The 20268-nt window shown below is 51.7% G+C and overlaps 1 protein-coding gene across 3 annotated transcripts in view; it reads left to right on the forward strand.

Annotated features, from left to right (window-relative positions):
- Positions 1–917: 917 nt before the first annotated feature.
- Positions 918–20268, forward strand: part of PAX3 (paired box 3) — a gene marked incomplete at both ends in the record, with an annotated part of 75882 nt that continues 56531 nt past the window's right edge. For 2 of the 3 annotated variants that reach the window (XM_082766796.1, XM_082766798.1), the window contains 4 exons: positions 918–1002; positions 1525–1760; positions 2988–3117; positions 3465–3599. In XM_082766796.1, the coding sequence (XP_082622922.1) occupies positions 918–1002; positions 1525–1760; positions 2988–3117; positions 3465–3599 (586 nt within the window). The remainder of the gene's footprint in view (positions 1003–1524; positions 1761–2987; positions 3118–3464; positions 3600–20268) is intronic. The other variant, XM_082766797.1, reaches the window with a different exon arrangement.

Consider the following 20268-nt stretch of genomic DNA (forward strand, 5'->3'; position numbering starts at 1 on the left):
TATTTTTCCAGCAGTTTAGTTTGAATACTACAATAAATTCCTGGGAACAAACGCTCGTTAGTAAGGCCGTACCGCACGGCGCCCGCAGCCCCCCGCACACGCCGCTGCCGCGCACCCCGCGGCCCGGGCCCGCTCCTGCCGCCCAGCCCCGACGGCAGCTCCCGCTGCGGGCCCGGTGGCACCGCTCGGTCCCGGGAGGCTTCTTCGGCACGGCGAGGGGCTGCGGGGCGAAACGAATAAACAGGAGGGAGGGAGAAGGGGGGCGGCGGGGCCTTGCGCCCCCCGCCCGGAGCCCAGCGGGCCCCGGGGCTGCTGTCGGGGCACGGAGCGGCTCCGCGGTGCTGGCTAACGGGAGCCCAGTGCGGGGCCGAGCCGGGCCGGGCCGTGCCGTGCCGTGCCACGCCGTGCCGAGCCGTGCCACACCGTGCCGAGCCGTGCCGTGCCGCAGCGAGCTGCAGCCGGCTGCACCGAGCCGTGCGGTGCCGCAGCGGGCTGTAGCGGGCTGCACCGAGCCGTGCCGTGCCGGAGCCGAGCCGTGCCGGGCCGTGCCGTGCCGGTCACGCTGCCGGCGATGCGGGAGAGCCCCGGCCGTCGCCCAATCAGCTGGGGCGGCGCGGCCGGGCCGGGCGGAGGCGGCCAATCGCGGCGGTGCCGCCGCGGAGCCGCGCCGGGGCCGGAGCCGATAAATGCTCCCGGCCCCGCTCTGCCGCTCCCCGCCGCACCGGGCACAGCGACGCCGCCCCCGCCCGGCCCCCGCAGCGCTCCCGGTGCGGGGCAGTGCCCGAGGGGCAGCGGGGAGCTGCCCCCTCCCCGCCCCCCGGCGGCAGCGCCCACCCCCTGCCGGCGGGGACCCCCCGACAGCGCGGCTCTCCCCCGGCCCGGCCGCCCGCTGGATATAACCCCGGCCGCCCGCCGCGATGACAACTCTGGCCGGAGCCGTCCCCAGGATGATGCGGCCCGGGGCCGGGCAGAACTACCCCCGCAGCGGCTTCCCGCTGGAAGGTAAGGACGGCACCGGCACCGCGACGGGACGGGACGGGGCTGCCCCGACGGCCGGCGGCGGGGGGGAGCCGGGGAGGGGGACGCGGGGGGGTCCCGGAGCCCCGCCGCCCTTGCGGGAAGCGGCGATCGGGCGAGAGGGAGCGGGGGAAAAAGTTGGAAAACGCAGATCGGCTGGCGGAGCCGAAAGGGGCTCCGGCACTGCAGCGGTGCGCGCCCCGTCCTGCGGCCGGCAGCCCCCGGCCCCGCTCGGCGGGGTCCCCGCAGCTTTTGGGTGCCCCCCCGGGGGCTGGTGGCCCTCCCGGCGGGCCGGAGCACGGCCTGCGGGCAGCACCGGGGCTCAGGTGAAGCCTCCCGGCCCGGCCCGTTCTCGGCGGGGCTCCGGGTGCGCTGCGGGGCGGCTCGGCGGGGGGGGGGGGCGGCGAGTTGCCTTCCAGAAAGCGACGGCAAAAAGAGAGCCAGCGGGATCCGAAGGAGACGTTAACGCCGTTTCCCCCCCCTGCCTCCCCTCCCCTCCTTTTCTAGTCTCTACTCCTCTAGGCCAGGGCAGAGTCAATCAGCTCGGAGGAGTGTTTATCAATGGCAGGCCTTTACCCAACCATATCCGACACAAGATAGTGGAGATGGCCCACCATGGCATAAGGCCCTGTGTCATCTCTCGCCAGCTGCGAGTGTCCCACGGCTGCGTCTCCAAAATTCTCTGCAGGTACCAGGAGACGGGCTCCATCCGGCCGGGGGCCATCGGCGGCAGCAAGCCCAAGGTGAGCCCCTCCGGAGCCGAGCAAAACCTGGGCACGGCTCGGCTCGGCCCCGCTGCCCCCTGGCACGGCCCGAGCGGGACGGGGCCGAGCCGGGATGCGCCGGGAGCGGGGCCGGGGGGAGCGGGGTGCGCCCGGCCCTGCCTGTTGCTGAGTCCCGGCCTTTACGGGGATTGTTGCTGGGCTATGGCCGTTGTTTTATTTAAGAAAATGCTTAAAAATATGTATATTTAAAAAAAAAAAAAAAGGAAACGAAACGAGGGCGAAGGGGGGCGTTTAGCGAGCGCTGTGCTCGCCCTGGAGTCGTGCGGCGGCCGGGGAGCCTCGGGGGGCCGCCGGGGCTCGGTGGGGTTGGGCACGGCTCGGGAAGCTGCAAATCGCAGCAGTGCCCTGTCTGTCCGGCTGTTTGTCCGGCTATCTGTCCGGCTGCGGTGCCTTCTCCTGCCCCCTTTATTTTTCTGTTTGCTCCCAAGCTGCGTGTATTTATAGTGACACGGCTAAAAGTTCGCGCTCACGGTAGCACAAACAGGGAAACTTGTCTCAGGGTTTGCCTCTTCCGTCGTTTTGTCTTTTCGTTTCCTCCAAAACAAAGCTTTCTTTTTTCTTTCTTTCTTTTTTTTTTTTTTTTTTTTTTTTCATTTTTTCTTTATTTTTATTTTTATTTTTATTTGGTTGAAAGTTGCCCCGTAGATTTTTTTCCCCTTTGTTGCTTCCAAAGTAGCAAACCCCGAACTTTCTGTTCTGGCGTTCAATCGGCGGCGATTTTTTCCAAGCGCGTTATCCGGCCGAGAGGCTGTTCCCAGCCGGGACATCTCGGGTTCGTTTGAGCTCGGTTTCGTTTTAAAAATCCCGAGGCGATCGGAGAAAGCTCTCCGTGTCGGTCCCGGTGCTCAGACCTCTTTATTTATTTATCGTGCGACTTTTTCTCCGCTGCTGCCCGCTCGGCTCCCCGGGATGGGTCTGGCCGAGGAGCCCGTGCAGCGCGGCCGCCTCCCCTGCCGCCCTCCACCGCGTCTCACCCCGGCGGTTTTCGGGGCGAGTTTTGGGTTCCTGGGGGGCTGCCCTAAATGGGCCCGCTGTTACCCGTAATGCTCCCCCCTTTTTCCAGCCGCCCGCCCCACAAGCGGGGCTCGCTCGGGGCCGTGCCCGGTAAAGGGAGAGGGACCCTCGGGGGTCCCCCGCCGCCCCCGGCCGCACAACCCCTGCCCGCTCGCCTTGTCTTTACTGAAGCAGGTGACGACGCCGGACGTGGAGAAGAAAATCGAGGAATACAAGCGGGAAAACGCCGGCATGTTCAGCTGGGAGATCCGCGACAAGCTGCTGAAGGACGGCGTGTGCGACCGCAACACGGTGCCCTCGGGTACGGGCAGCCCCGGGGCGGTGCGGGGAGGGCGGCCCGGCGGCGGGGGGACCCCGGGATAGGGGGGAGAGGGGTAATTAAAAAAGCGACCGGGGCCCCCTGTATGCTCCCCCGGGCTGGGGCCGGCTGGGGGCTCGCCGAACCGGGGCTGGAAGGAGGGAGCCGGGTGGTGGAGGGGTTTTTTGGTTGTCCGCGCCCCGGGGACAAACCCACTGGTGGGGGCGGCCCGGCAGCGGTGCCCGGTGGGAACGGCCGCGGGAGGGCAGCGGGCGGCCCCCCGGCAGCAGCGGGGCTCGGCTCCTCGGGGCTGGGGGCGGCCCGGTGCCAGCTCTCCGCTCCCCCCGAAGTGAGCTCCATCAGCCGCATCCTGCGGAGCAAGTTCGGGAAAGGCGAGGAGGAGGAGGCCGAGCTGGAGAGGAAGGAGGCGGAGGAAGGCGACAAGAAGGCGAAGCACAGCATCGACGGCATCCTCAGCGAGAGAGGTACACCCGGGGGGCGTGCGGGGCGAGGAGCGGGCCCCGACGGGGCACCCGAGCCGTGCCGAGCCGGCCCCGGTCCGCCGGTGGGGGCAGAGCCCCCGAAGGGACCGGCGGCAGCGGGGGGGAGCCTGGAGCCGGCCCGGCGGGGGGCGGCGGGGGTCGCGCTGCCAGCCCCAGCCCTGCGCCAGGCTGCAGCTGCTCGGGGTCTGCAGCCGCGGGCAGGGCACGGAGCCTCGCCCCCCGTCCCGGCTGCGCTGGGAAGGCAGCGGACGGCTCGGGGAGGGGGCTGGGGGGGGCCGGGAGCGGGCAGGGGGCTGCCCGCGGCGGCGGTGCCCACCCCGGCGGAGCGCGGCGCTGGGGCCGGGCCGGGCGGCAGGGCTGGGGCTGCCCGGCACAGGCACAGGCGCTGGAGAAGGCGAGACAAAAGTAGCAAATGAGCTGGTCAAACATTTGTACAACTTTTCCAGCTTTTACAAAGAAGGCCTTCTATACACAATCTACACTTGGAGATGAACTTGGAAAACAAAGAGGGGGGAGTCCATTGAAACTCACACTTTGGCTTTGCGCAGACAAAGCTTCAGCTAGCAGCAGCTTGATGTGAACAAAAGAAGGCAACCTTTTTATAATTCAAGGAGAAAAGAAGAGAAAACAGCCCCACAAAAGGCCGAGAAAAGACATTATGGGCTTGCAATGAGGGATGAATTATTCAATGAGCCCCTAATAGCTGATGCTCCACGCAGTTTTATGGACTCTCCACCGTGGAAAAAGTAACTGGTTTTACCTACAAAATGTTTGTAGCGTTTTTAGACATCTGGAGATGCCGAGCGCCACTCGAGAGGACAACTGAAACCCTTTCTTTAAAAGAAGGGTGTCCCCTTGTAGCGTAGGAACGGACCTGAAAGCATTTCCCAGAGTTACTTTCCGAGGCAGTTGTTGAAGCTCTCGGGGAAACTTTGCCTTCTGTGTCTGTGGGTGTGTGTAACACACACACACGCGATGCTGACAGAGGCACAGACTTTAAGGCCAGGAGGCACGGTTTGTCTGCCCCTGTATGGCGTGTCACAGCTTCCCCCAGTACCTCCCGCAACGGAGAATTGTTCCGAGGGATGTGCACCAAGGGAAAACGGGCTGAACGCGGTGCCCTCAGCTGTGAAGTAGCTAGCTGTGCTGCCTTCCTGAATTTCTCTGCAGAGATTAAAACCAGAAGGTAGGGAACCTTGATAACACCCCAGCTTTATGGAGCAGAGTAATTAAGAGAGACAGCAAGAGAAAAAATATTATCATCAATATTACCCACCTCTCTACTTCAGAAAAATCTTCACGGTCACTGACTCTGCTCTGTAAGGCAGGGATCCTGACCTGCCACCAGCTGGTTTTGGGAGCGCGGGCACTGCCTTGCAGCGTTTCCCCAGTGCAGCCCGTGCCGAGGCTGCCCTCAACCCTCCATGTACCTCTCCTTTGCCTTCTGCCATAGTGAGCATATTTTGCTTCTTCTGCCTTCAGTCAGAGGCCAAATTCCCCGGGAGTAGATACGCTAGCACAGCCCTGTCCCATCTCTGTGCATACAGGTTTCTGTTGGGTGAAGGGGGCCAGGCAGTTCTGTGCAAACAGCGGCTTCAAATCTGGTCTGTTCCCTGAGTTTTGGGGAGGTTTTGGCGATGGGAGGGAGGCTCCTGCTGACTCCTGCCTGGGTGTCAGCCTGTTCCTTAAGCTTGTTACTGGGGTGGCTGGGGTGCTGCAGTGAGAGAGCTGCTGCAGGATGGATTTGTTGCCGTGCGCATAGCGTGGTGCTGTGGGGACACCATGCTGGAAAGCTCATTGCAAGAAAAAAACATAAAATGAGTCCACCTCTCTGGCTGTATCTGGCAAAAAACAAAAAAACAAAAGTTCTGCTTCAACTCTTGTGACCAGTGGAGGAGCTAGGATTTCACTCTTGTCTATAAAATCCTCAGGTTGGGCCCTGCCGTTTGCACAGACTGCCCGACCCTCTTACTGAAATCTCTGGCGGTGCTGCCGGGGATGTGGGTGCTGCAGGATCCTGGCTGCCTGTGTGCAGGGCCTGGAGCCCCAGCAGGCACGTGAGAGGCGGGCTGGCACCCCTGGGTCCCTGGTGTCACTGCTGAAGTGCGTGGTACAACCCTGCAGGGCAGCTCAGTGCTGAGCGCCCGTGGCAGGAGCACTGCACCCGTCCGAGTGAGAAAAGCAAAGCGTGGGGTTTTGGCGTGCCCGAGCCTTTTCTGTGGCTGTGGTGGCAGGGCTGGGGGGCCCTGGCCACTGGAGGGAAGGGGACAGCCGCGGGGTGGCTGGGGGTGGCTGGTGTCCCCTGCTCATGGGTGACGTGGGGAGAGCCGGGGCTGTGTAGGGCTGGAGGGAGGGAGGGATGTGGGGCTGTGGCTGTAACAGTGCGGGAGCTGGGGAGCTCCTGCAGCAGAGCGGGGTCAGGGAGAAGAGAAATGTGATATATATACATTTTAAATGTGCGACAGAAGCAGTCCGTCACGTGGCTTGGGCTTTCTCCCTCTGATCTTCACAGACGTGAGCGTAGGTAAACTTCCATCTGCCCTGCTGTGTTTCTGTTTCAGCCCCTATTTACAGGCACCTAAACTTTTTGTTCTCACACACCTTGGCAGACATTGCACTGCTGCGTTTCTGCATTTCTGCCCGTCTCGTCCTCTCCCCTGGTTTCGGGTGTATGTTTAAAGCCAAGCCTGGCTGTCATAGTGCGGATTGGTGAGATTATCTCCCTATAACAGCACATCTGCATTTCTGCGTGCCTGATATATTTTTCTTAACCACTTAAGCTGTGAATAACGATCACAAAAGAGAAGCTCCTGCGCTATCAGGCACATCAGGCTGTATTTTCAGAGACGGGGAGCTGCCCGTGCCTCCTGCTGCCGTGTTCTGGCACAAACCGGCGGCCTCCAGCGCTGGCAGGACGGGGCCGGGAGCTGCTCGGGGCCGCTGCGAGCGGGCAGCGCTGGACGGGACGGGGCTGGCGCTGGGGTCCCCCGGCCTCAAAGAGGGCCTCTGTTCCCAGCCCGGCGGAATTGGCCCCCGGGCCCTGTCCCGGCTGATCCTCCCCCAGTCATGCGCGCCCATCCAGAAAGGGCCCTACTCATCCCCAGCCTCTACCCTGGGCTGCACTGAGAGCAATTCAGGCTACAGCCGACTAAATTGCCTCCTTTATTTCCTTCTGACTTTCATCTCGGACCAAACCCTTCCCCCCTCGCCCTCCCCTTCCTCTTTTCTCTCTCTCTTTTTTTTTTTTTTTTTTTTTCTGTGTGCCCGAGGCTCACATTAATACAATTTCGGCACCACCCCTATTTCTGTGCGTGTATGTGGGGAGCTCGGAGGGGGGGAGAAGAAGAAGGACCTCAGCACAAAAGCCCCGCTCAGCAGCTCCAAAGTTCAAGCTGCCGCTGCCTCTCGAGCAGAGCGATGCTTTTCCTGTTTGCGAGTTTTGGGAAACATTTTTGCTTTGTACTGTAATGGAATTAGAGGACAGATGCTGGCTGTAAATGGGGCACGCGACTACCAGCCCCTAGCTTAAATATTTAGATGCAATGTTACAATTACTGACTTGATGCGCGGCCTTTGAAGTGGTGGCACATGGTCTGGAGGGTAGCGGGGGCTAGCCGGGCCTGCAGATGTTTTGTTTAGGTTTGGTCAGTACCATGCAGCCGGTTATTTTTAGGTTGCTAAACTAATAAAGGCAGCTTGTGAAGGGAAGGGATTGACACGCAGGCGCCAGATATCGGTTGGAGCCATCCCGCTCCCCGCTGTACGGCAAGGCGTGGGGCAGGGCGGGGGCTGCCTGGTGCTTTGGTTGGGGTTTTGATGCTGGGCTCACTGTGGTGTTGCTCCAGGATCCCCTCCCAGGGTGTCCTTGCCGTGTCAAGTACCGGTGGGTTTTAGGTCTGAGGAGCACCACGTGTTGCCCCTGCTACATCCCCTGCTGAAGGGTCGCCTCCGGGGTGACGTGGGGATGGCGACTGCAGGCAGGCACCTTCCTGAGCCTGGCATTCAGTGTTTTACGTTAAATGTTTGGTCACCAGCAGCTCGAAGAAACCTGCTCGTCCAATTTGAGCAGAATTCTGCCTCTTGGGGTCTCAGATCTGGCGGGGAAATCGTGCGTAATTACAAAAAACTCCCCAATGACTCCAGGGTTTGGCTCAAGGCGGGCAGAAAAGCCGGGTGCTGCACAAAGTAAATCACCACAGGGCTCATCGCTGGACTGTGGCCCTGGGTTTGCTGCTCCTGCCTGGCCAGGGGCTGTGGTGTTTCGGACCAGGTTGCTACCAGCGGGGCGAGCAGGGGCTGCGGGAAGGCGCAGGCTCCCCGCATCCCACAGCAGCCCCTGCTGACATCCTGATCTCTCTGCTGGTTTTGCATGGTTTGCCATCTCGGGAGCACTTTCCTTAGCTGTTCAAGCAGTACAACCGGGGACATCCTGTCCCTTTTTTCTAAACTTTTGTACCCTGAGCAAAGACAAATATTATTTTAGCAAATACCAGGATAGTTTCACACACACTGGTTGGAGTTTGTACCCAAGTTTGCATCCGATTGGGTTGTTCTGAAAATCTTAACTGATAATTGATTAAACCTAGACAGTGTCGTTCTGGAAAGACTGGGGCAGGAAATGAATGGACTTGCTCCCAAACCATGATTTGTATCCTTGGCTTTCTGGATTCTGCTGCGATTGCCAAATCCTTGACAACAGTAGGAATTTAGCATGGTAAAGCTCAGCCTTGTCTTGAAAGCAGATTTCTAATGTGCTGAGCAACTGCAGCTCCCAGGGAAGTGCTCAGGATTGGGATATGAGTTGGGTTTATAGGCTTGCATATCAGACCCCTAAATATATATACTTATTTATTTATATATAAGTACCTATCACCATACTGACAAATGCTCTTTGGAACCACTCTGATGACAGGAGGTGGCCCCAGCACTTCTGTTTCCAACCAACTCTTAAAAAAAAAAAAAAAAGGTTGGTTGGAAAGCATCAGATGCGAGGGACAGCGAGGAGTGCCATTGAAAGGGCCCATTCATGTGTGTAAAGCTGCTCACGTGGCTGGGGCAGGCAGCAGCGGGGCCTAAATTCGTCCTCTTCTCTTACGAGAAACTGCTGGCTGACTGCGAGCGTGGCTGCAGTCCCGACCGAAACCGGCAAAACTCTCGTCGAGCTGAGGATTTCTGTAGCCGTGCTCGCACAAAGGTAGCGATGGTATCAGCAGGCAGCCAGGCAGCGATTTTAATTAGATAAAAAATTAATTAGAAATTAATGCTGAAAGTAAAAGTTGACGCTGATGAAATCCCCAGAAGAGATTATTTTCGGGGTCCAATTTCAACTGGTAATTTTCTGTTGTATCTGTCCAAGACGCCGCTTTTATCTAACACTTGGGGAAGGTTTAGTTTTGTATTGGGTTTACTTATTGATAAGGGCTGGAACGGGGTTTAGATGAGGGGAGCCAATAAAGTTGATAGTGATGAATTATCACGAGTCCCCAGGGCTGTGTAATAAAACGGCATTGGGAAATGAAGCAGAACTACAAAGTGCTCTCTGGTTAATTTAAGAAGAAATTGAGTGAAACGCAAAGCAATAAATCAGAGCAACCCAGTCAATGCAGATTTCTCCATGTAAATGTCACTTTAAATCCTATGTAACAAACATATGTGGCTGCAGAGAGAACAAAATATATAAATAAAAATGTGGGATACTTCCAAGTGTTCCCCAAACGCTGAGCTTGCTGGCTAATAAAAATGATGTACAGTAACACAGCTCACCACAAACCTTGCTCGGCGTAGTGCGAGCGCCTCGTTTTACTTCACTTGCCCTGGAGTACTCCTGCCCCATGCTGTTAAACTAATTCACTTTAAATCACTCTCCCTAGAAAAAAAGTGAAACGTAATGAAATTAAAACTCACTGTGGGCACATTAGAGTTAGTATGTCGTGCGCTGAGATTACGTGGTTAGTGGAGTTTGATGTGATTGTCGACAGGTCATTTATTCATCCCGGTAAATAAAGATTCAAGGGCGATTAAGGATGTGCATATATAACTAGCAGGACAGTAAAAGGCAATTAAGCAGTCAGTTTAATGTCTTATCTTGCTGGTTGCCCTACAGTTGTTTTACAACTAGGAATTAAAATTTGAAAAGGAAGTTTTCAGTGGCCCTGGCCAAATATTGATTAAGTAGTTGTTTGCTGATGCCATTGTTGCAGATAAAAAGGCCAGTAGTCCTGCCCCGTGTTGTTCATCTTCCATTGTAACTGATTCTTAACCTCAGAGATCAAAGGAGGATCATTTCAGTTTATCTGTCCTGGAAAATCCTTCTTTGCTCCTAAAACCGTATGGATTAATGGCCAAATTGTCTTTAATGAGATGTGAAATTTGAGCAGACTCCTTATTTTGCCCAGGCTGTTGCCTGTACTCACTGTACGCTCCTGCAGTTTTGTGGAGGGTTTTTGTTTGGCATTATTGGGTTTGTAGTTGTGTGAATCACTGGTTTTAGTACAAAGGGCACAGAAATTTTACTAAAACAACAGGAGAAAAATTGTGTATTTCATGGAATTTTAATGAAACCGATTTAGTCTCTTTTTTTTTTTTTTTTTTGGGCGTAGTATACAGAAAGTTTCTTTTTCTACACCAAATCAGAAAGATAAATGGTCCGGGGCTGCCACTGAAAGAAAGGGAGCTGGAGAAGCCTGCCAGTTCTCAGGGCTGGGCTCTCGGTGCAGGGGGAAAACAAACGAGCTGGCAGCATTTCTTTGTGCATTTTCCCCAGTTTTGATTTTACAGTCCCCACTTGCATCAGGCAGGAGAGTTGTGCTGTCCCTCCCCCAAAAAAGGGGGGGGGGAAAGTCGGATCGGCCAGGCTGTGCTGACAGGCAACGAGAGTGCTCGAGAATAATCGCTTCCTTGTTGCCGTACGGAGAGCTCTGCTTACTTCAGAGACAGCAAACTCTGCTCCACCGCATCCTCAGCACAAGAGGCTGTGCAGCGGGGATGTGTTACGCTGGCTTGTAATTGTGCCGTGGAATTCCGGCTGGACTGGGGGGCTGTGAGCATCAGGTCCAGGTCCCGCTGCTTCCACGGGCACCTCTGAACAGAGGCGTTCAGCTTCAGCAGCGGTGGTAAGAAGCCTGGTAAAGCTGCAGAGCCTCCCCTGGTCTCACAGTTGTTTTACGTGGATGAGCCTCATGCTGTAGTGAAAGCAGCAGAGTAAAAAGCTGAAAAGGATTTAAATTTTTTTTTATTATTATTATTATTATTTTAAATCACCGGTTTCTCATTCCCTTTCTTAAATACGCTGTTTTTTGTTTTGTCTGAATAAAATACTAGCACTTACTTCACAGGTGCCTAGCTACTTTAGAAGACATCTTGCCCTAGAATAATGGTTAAAATTCTTTGAAATCAGGTTAGGCACAAATTTCCTTGAAGTGCACAGACTCAACATGTTCATCGCAGCGGAGAGCTGCAGTGAGGACAGTGATGTGTGTTCCACCTCTTGGTGTTTTGTTTTTATGGGTATCTGCCTGGATGTAACCTTTCTGCCAAGCATGTCCCAAGTTTCTGTCACGCACAAGTCCTTATATGGACCCGTCTTAAGGGGTTTTGTCTTTATGGCACGCCTCGTGTTGGATTCCTGATCCCAAAATGACTATGTAGTAATTTCTTTATCAGATGTACCGTCACGTAGATCACTGTGGTTTGAGCTGTGTGAGGGACGAACTGTCTGCAGCTGGCATTTCTGCAAGCAGTGTGTTCAGCCCCCGTCAAACCTCATCCACCTGGTTTAAATGAGCAGGACTTTTCATGCCAATACAGTCAGGATCTGCTCCATACACAGAAAAGCAATAACCTTGACAGTCTCCTGGCCGAATTACTCTGCTTTTCTGATGTGTAGTCCATGGAGCTCCGTGGGGCAGTAGCACCAGCATGCTCGGTGTAACTGGCCTGGACTTAGAGCCCCTCTGCGTTGCTCCATGTTTCAGCAAGGTGCACATGGCCAGGGGCAGGTTTTGCAGGAGGCAGGCAGCAGGGAGCAGTGCCGGAGCATGTCCCATTCCCTGAAGGAGCAATTCCTTCGTTTGAAGTGCTGCAGGGCTGGAGCATGAGCAGAGGGGCAGGGGGGATCCTGATGCTCACCCAGCCCTTCCACTCAGGCTGAGCGGCGAGAGAGCTCCTGGGCAGAGCCAGGTGGAAGTCAGGCTTCTCTGCATCCTTGGGCAGCAAAATGCTTTGGTTTTGGAAAAGAGAGGTTTGGGGAAAAAAAAATCAAACACACACAACAAATGGAGCTGGGGGGGGTATGTTTAGCTAAAGGAATGGGGAAATAGAAAGTGAAGTGCAGAATTTGCCTATTTTCACAATGTAATCCTGTCAAGTGTCTGTTTTGCCCAAATCTCCCAAACTGCAGGAATTCCATTTATCAAAGGTATAAATCATGGCTCTGCAGCTGGGGTGTGAGTGACACCAAGAGGGTCCATGAGCATCCCCGGAGCAGCAGGGACCACTTTGGGTAACTACCATCCTGCAGGATCACCTTGCACAAGTGCTTTAAACAGCTTCACCAAATCTGGAGCAGTTATCAACCCAGGACTATTTACACAAGGAGCAGTGATGTTTTCAGGGAGTAGGCACCGAACCTTTTTGGCGCTCTGTTTTGGGGGGAGGGAGGTCTACAAGTATTTCCGTAACACGTGCAGTGCAGAGCAAGGCACGGCACGCTCCAGCCTCTTGGTGCTTACGGTGGCAATTACGCACATGGTACGGGGCTCAGCTGTGCTCTGCCAACATCTGCAGAGCAGGAGAGTACTAGCAGCAAGCGAGCAGTTAGGAATCGGGGCGATCCAGTTATCTATTAAAAAAATTGCACCATAAATGTTGCAGTAGGGAGAAAGCCCTGTGGGTTCGTCCCTGGTGTAGCACAGCTGATTGGACCTGCTCCCTTTCAGTTTGATGGGATCAGGCAAAAACGCTCAAATATTTGACAACTATGTGGAAAGCCACACAAAATCCTGTTGCTTTAGCATCCATGGTTTGTTTTCTAACAAATTCGGAGCCGTCAGACCTGTGTGCTGGGTACTTCAGTGTGACCTTCTGAAAATCCCACAGAAGGAGTGACTTGTCCACCTCTCCTGCCCCGCAGAAGGACTGACAGGAGGTGTGTGCTGTGTGTCTGCGCTGGGCAGTCGCGGCCCCACAGGCGCTCGGGAGCATCGCTTCTGGCAAAAGTTGCAAAATGGCTGCGTATAGCAGACATTTTGTTCATCTTATTGCCTTCTCAGTGTACGTTAAAAAAGGATCTGGGGGCCAAACTGTACCGTCATTTCCATCTGAACAGCCCCCTGCTCTCAGCGGGGCTGTGCCGGTTACTCAGGGTGGAAGTTGGCCCTGATAGGAAGATCCCACTGCGTTTCGGATTTGAGGGACCTCGCTCACTTTGGCTTAGCAAGACATCACAGCACGAAGCGTCTGCCTCAGCTGCTAAATAAGAGATGTGACATGGCTAGTAGGCCTAGTTAAAATAAAGCATTACAAGCAGAGCAAATTAAAAAGAGCTGTTTTAGCGAACTGCACTTAAAAGTTTTCTAACACGTGATTTAGCAAAACAAAAAAACAAAAAACCTGGCCCCGTGCTGGAGCAGCTCTGTAAGCAATCTGCTCCATCAGCGCCGGCAGGATGGCAGGGAGAGAGCGCCTTGCTTGGCTTGATTTCTGGCTCCTCACTGGCTGAAGGCTATCGCAAGGGGAGGGAGGCACTCTCTTTCTTCCTAAACTGCATTCCTCCCCTCAACCTTTGATCCTAATCAACGCAGCAAATGAGATTTTGGGAAAGGAATCAGGAGCTCCGATTTGAATGGTTGTCAAACCCAGGGCTATGACAGGCACAAAGAGGATTTTTCTCCCGACTCTTAGAAGTTCCTTGGCCAAGGGAGGACTTAAAACAAGCCAGGACTCAAAGTTGCTGTACTTCTCCTGTGCTGGCAGTGCTAAAGATGCAGCGATGATTGACGGCATAAATATTTCTCTTAATCTGACATCAGGAACAGACTTGTCAGCTCTGGAAGAGTATATCTGAGGCAAAAAGATTCAGAGCACGTATTGAACGAGCCCTAAATACATCTAGTATCTGAATCCAGATAATGGTAGTTAAACGTAAATTTAAAAATACCCTAGAAAAGATTTGTAAGGGGAAAAAAAAGAGATCCTCCAGGTGATCAGAGCACGGAGAAGCGACTCACCTGTTCCTAGTAGCAGGTGTTAGCATGCAGAAAAGTCACTACTGTAGGAACAGGCTACGTGGCAGGCACGGGGAGGGCATGACCCGGACGGTGATTCTCCTTTGGGTGCCCTTGGCTTTCCTTCCACACTGCTCTTCCAGCTTCAGCCACAGGGGGGTTGAGGAGTGGTGTGCCCTGGGTGCCCCTTAGACACGTTCTGCAGAGCTGGGACCTTTGGTTATGAGACCGGTTGTGCTTCCCTGAGTGCCTTCAGCTTTAATGTGTGAGAGGTGAGCTAGGAATAGCTCAGGGCTGGCTGTGCTACCCGGACTGCCAGCCCAGGCTGCTCCTTGCTCTGCCTCCTCTGCCCTTTTCTGGGATGCTTATAAGCGATGCTAATTTTCTTAACGCAAAGTTTGAAGCTTCCACAGGACTGCTGTGTTCTCTAGATGGAGACATTGCGGTCACAGTGGTGCTTTGAAGGTGGTATTTGCACTTGGGGACATTCAGCTCTTTGAGTGGCTGCCTTAGGTCCCAGTATGCCAGGCTAAATGGCTCCCCCCACTTGCACAGCTGGTGCTAGTTTGCTGCTGAAGTTCCCACAGCTGTGGGAAAGGGGCTGCCAAAGGCATCTTTCCATAGGCTTCAACAGTCTTTTGACTGGGCTGTGGTGAGTGTGGTTCTTCATCTTTGGGGTGGGACAAGGGAGCTTTTTTATACCCGTCTTGAGTAGGAAAGAGTGATCTTGGTGACTAATGTGTTTATAAGTAAGTGATACCCCTAAATACAAACAAACAAGAAAAAAGTGGTCACAGGAAAATTAGAGCTAGAAGAGTTGGGTTTGGTTTGGATGAGAACTGGTTTGAGTTGGTACAATCTGCTCTGCCTTCCTGAGAGCCGTGCCCTGCGTTGCCTCTGCCTGCAGCCGGCTGGGAGGGGGCCGTGCCTCTGCCTGGTGCAGGAAGAGGCAGCTGCCTCCTGCTTTCTGTGCTCTTTTCTTATTTTTTTTTCTCTTATTGCTGTGCTTTCTGTGCTGTTTTTATTTTTCTCCTATCGCTGTGCATCCTGGCAGCCTGTGCAGTGGAGATGGGGCTGGTGTGTAGGATATCTGCTTATGTCAGCTGCTCCGGTTCAGGCATCCTTACCTCTTCGTGCATTCCTTCCTGTGAAATGGGAACAATGGTGGTTTTTGCACTGAATGGTATTTCCAAATGTCTGGGATGCAGAAATCAAAAGTGTTGTATAGCACCAGCTGCCGTAGTTCATCTGTCAGATCTGCATGCCCAGATGAAATGTTGTTTTAAAACATAATTTTTTGTGGCTAGAAAGGATTGTAACCTGTCCTGGGAAGCTGCTGGCTGGGGGTGGCAGGGCTAGGGGATGTTGGGCTGCCCGCAGCAGGAGCAGTGAGCACCTGCAGCCCATACTGGGGGGCACCCAGTACCAGGACAGAGCCATACCACAGCTCCTGGGTCACAGCAGCAGGTGAGTGCTTGTTAATGAAATGGACTGAGACTCAGCTCCTTACTTTTAGTGTTCTTATTACTATTATTTACAACAAAAGCAGGTCCATAAGTGCTACGGTCTGGGGTTAAGTTAACGAATTGTGAGGTGCTGCCTCAGTCTGCCCTGAGCCACGCCGGGTTTACACGTACACCCACTGGTGGTACGTAGTTTTTGCTGGGCTGCGTATGAATAGCCTGCAAATTTTTTTAATGTGGTGTGGAAAATCTATTGAATAATATATGCAAATAGCCTTTGGTCCGAGCAAATATTCAATGCTTTAAATTTATGTGGTTATGACTGGCACAGCAATCTCAGGCTGTTTTCTTTGCTAGAACTGGGTGTTGCTATTGCAGTCGCTAGAAGAATGTAACTGCTAGATGGCTGCTTAAAACATTTTATTTTTTTTTAAATGGATGTTTTACTAATGCCTTTTTTAATATAGAAATATAGGTTGTGCAGAAAAGGAGACAAAATCAACAAAAATATGTTTAAAACGTGTATATTGTTTGTATTTATTGTTTGTAATTTATTGTTTATAGTTTAGAACTATAAGCTTTCGAAATCTTCCTGGAGAAGAAATATACTTCTCAGTAGTGGCTTTTTGTGTTACACAGACTGGTTAAAGATGGACTGTTTTGGTTTGATTTTAATCTCTCTCTCTTTTTTTTTTTTTTTTTTTTTAATGAAATCTGTACTATTTTTTATAAAAATTCTTCCTGACAGAGAGCAATAGCCTAGTGACTAAGATAGGGAGCTCAGAGCCAAAAACTGAGGAGCTGGTTCCAGTTGATAGACTGGCTTGAACTTGTCAACAGGTCTTAAAAAAGAAAAGTTTTCAGATGTGCAACTGCAGTACAACTTTCACACTAAGGCGAGACCTGACTTTGGGAACTGCTAATACAAAAACAGTTGTTACTAGTTGCTAGAGTTTCAAGCAAAGTGGCATTGCTGCAGCCAATTTTTTTTTTTTTTAACAATAAAGTTGTGGGGTTTGTTTTCTAACACCACAGAATTCTTCTATTTAATAGTGTCAAATATGAGATTTCACATAAACATCCAAAGAGATACTGAAGTCAATAGCAAGACATGCATTATCCTTCGGGTAAGATCCAAATTTTGTTAAACTATTTGAGTTTTCTTTATTTTTTTTTCCCCCTCTGTCTTCCTTGAGGGTGTGTGTGTGTTATTTTTTTGAGGAAACTGGGGAATTCTGGCATTCCTGGGCATGGGAGGGGAATACTGATTAGAGCCAGGCAGAGCAGGCAGGTGCTGAGCATGTTCCTCGCTTAACCCCCAGCCCTGACCCAGTGCACAGACCCTGCGAACAGCAGTGAGCTGCCAGATGCTGGAGATGTTTTCGGTGAGACTGATTGCTTGCCAGGTCTCGTCCAAATCCAGCGAGCTCCTACAGTGGTTGTATTTCATGTATAAAGCTGGGCTGGGTAAGTGACTGGAGACTATACTGGGGAAAAATGCAGTATTTCTGAGGATGGGAACTGGCTGTTCTGCTGCGCGTCTGCGGTATCTGTTTGCAAAGAGTAGTGCAAAAAGCTAACTAGCAGAGTAGATTGCCTGAGGGGGGAAAAGGCTGTCTATTTTTTAATGAACAAAAAGATTTTATGGTTTAGGAACAGTATAGCCTAAAGAGAGGTGTGTTTAAAAGTTAGACTCGCAAGCTTTTGTCTGGAGAATAATGCACTTGGTGTAAAGAGCAGCACAATGGCAGTCTTTTCTTCCAGTTATGTATGGGCGAGCATCAGTCAGCCAAGGAAGAACTTCAAAGGCCAAAGGAAAAACTCTCTAGGCTCTTTCTTTCCTGACAGGTCTTTCTTGAGGTAAGATGGGGAGAGCTGTTCATGCCAGGAGCCAGCTCTCCCTGCAGAGGAGGCAGTGGATAATGCACAAACTGATGCGCCCAGGCTGAACCACCTCTGTCCCCAGCAGTCGATGCACCTTTTTGGAAGCTGCTACACTGTCCCATCTCAAGGCTTTTATTGCTTATTCATGAAGAGACTCAGAAATTCCACCTCTGCCTTGCTGGGAAGATACGGGGCTGGGTGTGTGGGGAAGCTGTTTGCTAGATGTGCTCCCGGGGAGGGTGATCCAAATCTCTGCCTCCATAAAATGCTCATTTCATAAAATGAGCACTGTAAAGTGCCTTTCAGCTGGGAGAATTGTCCCAATGCATTTTAGTGTAATTAGTCCGAGATTCTGACTGCTGTACATTAAAATAGCCACTGAACTTTGTGGCTGTGTGTTGCAAAGCCTCAGGGTTTCTAGTGGGGTTGCTTGTGTGATGGGAAGAAGAAACTCTAAATTTAAACATCCAGAGAAAGGTCTTCAGTGTGACCTTACACCATCGTTTGGTTTGGAGAATTTTGAAAGCTTTTTTTTACCTGAGAATTTATTTCCATGATGTTAAGTGCAGCAGTCTAGGGTCACTTACCCAGGTTACAAATAGGTCTTGGCAGCAATTTAGTGTTACCTGCAGGGGTGTGGTTTGGAGGCGTGCGAAACAAATATACTGCCACTTCAGCAGCAGTGCCTGGCACGTCCTTGTTTGTTGGAGGCATGGGCACAGAAGAGAAACAAGAGGATGCCTACCAGGAGGCAGATACTGTGATTTCCCAGGACTGAAGCAGAGGAGCTGTCCCAGCAAGCGCTTAACAGCCAGCTTTGGTGGTGGTAGGTGCACAGGCTCTGTGCTCCTGTCCTGACAGTCCTGCTGAGCCAGGTGCAGCCTCCCTGCCCTTCCACGGCAGTGCTCCTGCGCTCAGCTCTGTGCTCAGCACGGGAGAGGAGCCGGTCGTTATGAACGAGCTGCCAGCGCTGTGTTTCACAAAGCATTTCGTATGATGTTTGTGCTGAGGGCTTCAGAAATGGAAAACAAAACTTCTAGATGACGTGGGAGATACCTTTTGCGTGCTTTCACTTAGCTCAAGCCTGTCAAACATGCTTGGGCATCCTCGGTATCACTCAGGATATTTGAAGGAAACCGGGTTTTCTCAGGTTTAGGTTGAAAGCGAGCGGCTTGCAGCTGCAGCGATGTTTGCTGTGTGTGCAATGTGCTTCTTGTGGATGGATTTGTGGGCTGCTTTGAAGCTGTCGGCAGAAGGTAGCTGAGAAAAGTTGGCATGTTGTTGATTTGCTTAAATTTGCTACTTTTCAATTAAAATTTTTCAAGAAAAACCTCTGTAAGAGAAGATGGGTAACCGCTGCATTGATGGTTTTAGGTAAGTTCAGCTTCATTGCTGTGAGGCTCTAAGTCAGCAAAGCAAACGAGGGTATTTGTATTCAGCAAGGAGCAGAGAACAAAGGTAGATGCAGTTGTGGAAAATAACCATCTGAATGGGAGTGATTTTGTAATAAATGTTAAAAGCATGGTGCTATTCTTTTTTTTTTTTTAAATTTTTGTTGTATTGAAAGGATAATATAATGGCATGTAAATCTCTGAAAATCACGTCTGTGAACAATCAATTACAGTTAATTTTATCTTCCATTTTGGAAAAAGGGTGAAAGAATAAATAGGGATTAGAGCTAAAAAATGGGGCAGCAGGCTTGGATTTGGTACAGCATTGTCAATGGGATTTTAGTTTTTCAGAAGTAAAGGAAAGAAGAGTATCTTGGATTCTGGTTCTGTTCTGGGCTGGCAGCCTTTGTAGTGGGGATTGGGTGATAGTGGCTTTTATTTGCTGGGTTTTGCATCAGCTGTACAGAGCTTAGAACTGTAGACTTCAAAAATGTTCCATGTAAGTAGGACCCAAGTTATTTTTCCAGCTCTTGCTATTTGAATATAACATTTCTGAACACGATCGTGCCTCTATTATGTATGTATCCAAAGTACTTATTTTTATAAAATGGCCTTTGACATCCCTGGTAGGAAAATACTAATTGAATAGAATGAAAACACCCACATTTTTCTTCTGAATGTAAATCACTGGCAGCTTGCCAGAAAATGAGGTAGCGAAAAGTTCAGGACCAGGAGAGATTCTTATGTTGCTGCTGCTCATCAGATGCTCATTGTTCGTGGAGTAAGTGCCACAAGCACCGGTGGGATGCACCTTTGCACCTATCAAAATGGAATAAAAACCCTGAAAATGACAGACAAATTCATGTTGTCCAAGTACCCAGGACTTTATCTGGCTCTGTTTTGATTTAACTGGGGAGAGAGCTGTGTGAGGAGCTCAGCAGCAGGGTCAGTGTACTTAGATTCAGCGCCTGCCACCTCCTTTTTCCTGTATGTTTCTGTACATTACCAATTTTGATTTTAATAAGAGAACTGCTTTAATTTACCCTCATACGTTCTGACAGGTTACAAAGAGAAAACCAGGATAATTTGAGATATTGACTGAACCTTACTGATCTTGTGAAATAATAATGGACTGAGGCATTGAACATATCTGCTTCCACACAGATGTTCAGGTTAACTGGCAGGAGCAAATGCCATAATACGGAGTATGTTTTAAAACCAGATTCAGGTGTTAATGCTGCTGGCATCAAATCAGAGCTGTTCCTTTACTGAAACCCCTTGATTTCCAGCAGTGTAGCTGAGATCCCAATCTGGCCATGCAGACACTTCTGTCCAGTCTGAATAACTGAGGGCTCTTTCTGGCTCTACTGCCAGGAATAGGAGTCTGTCTTAAGCTTTAGATATTTTTTTTCTACATTTTTTTTTCTCTGTGAATATTAGTTGATGTTTATGGAAGATCTTTAAAACAATATATATAATGAAATAGAATAAAGGTATGGAATTTAGAATACATGTGTTTCAGGCTAACTCTGAGAGATTTCTGGACACTTTTAATATATTTTTGTTGTAAGGCAGCAAAGCACACTTTAGCCTGATGAATGTGTTGATCTGTTCGTCCGTCCCTTGAATGCGCTGGTAACAAATCCTACAGACCATGCTCGGTACCTTCTGCTCCCTGGGTGTCACACAT

Source organism: Aythya marila (assembly GCF_965140915.1).
Source record: "Aythya marila genome assembly, chromosome: 9".
NCBI lineage: Eukaryota > Metazoa > Chordata > Aves > Anseriformes > Anatidae > Aythya > Aythya marila.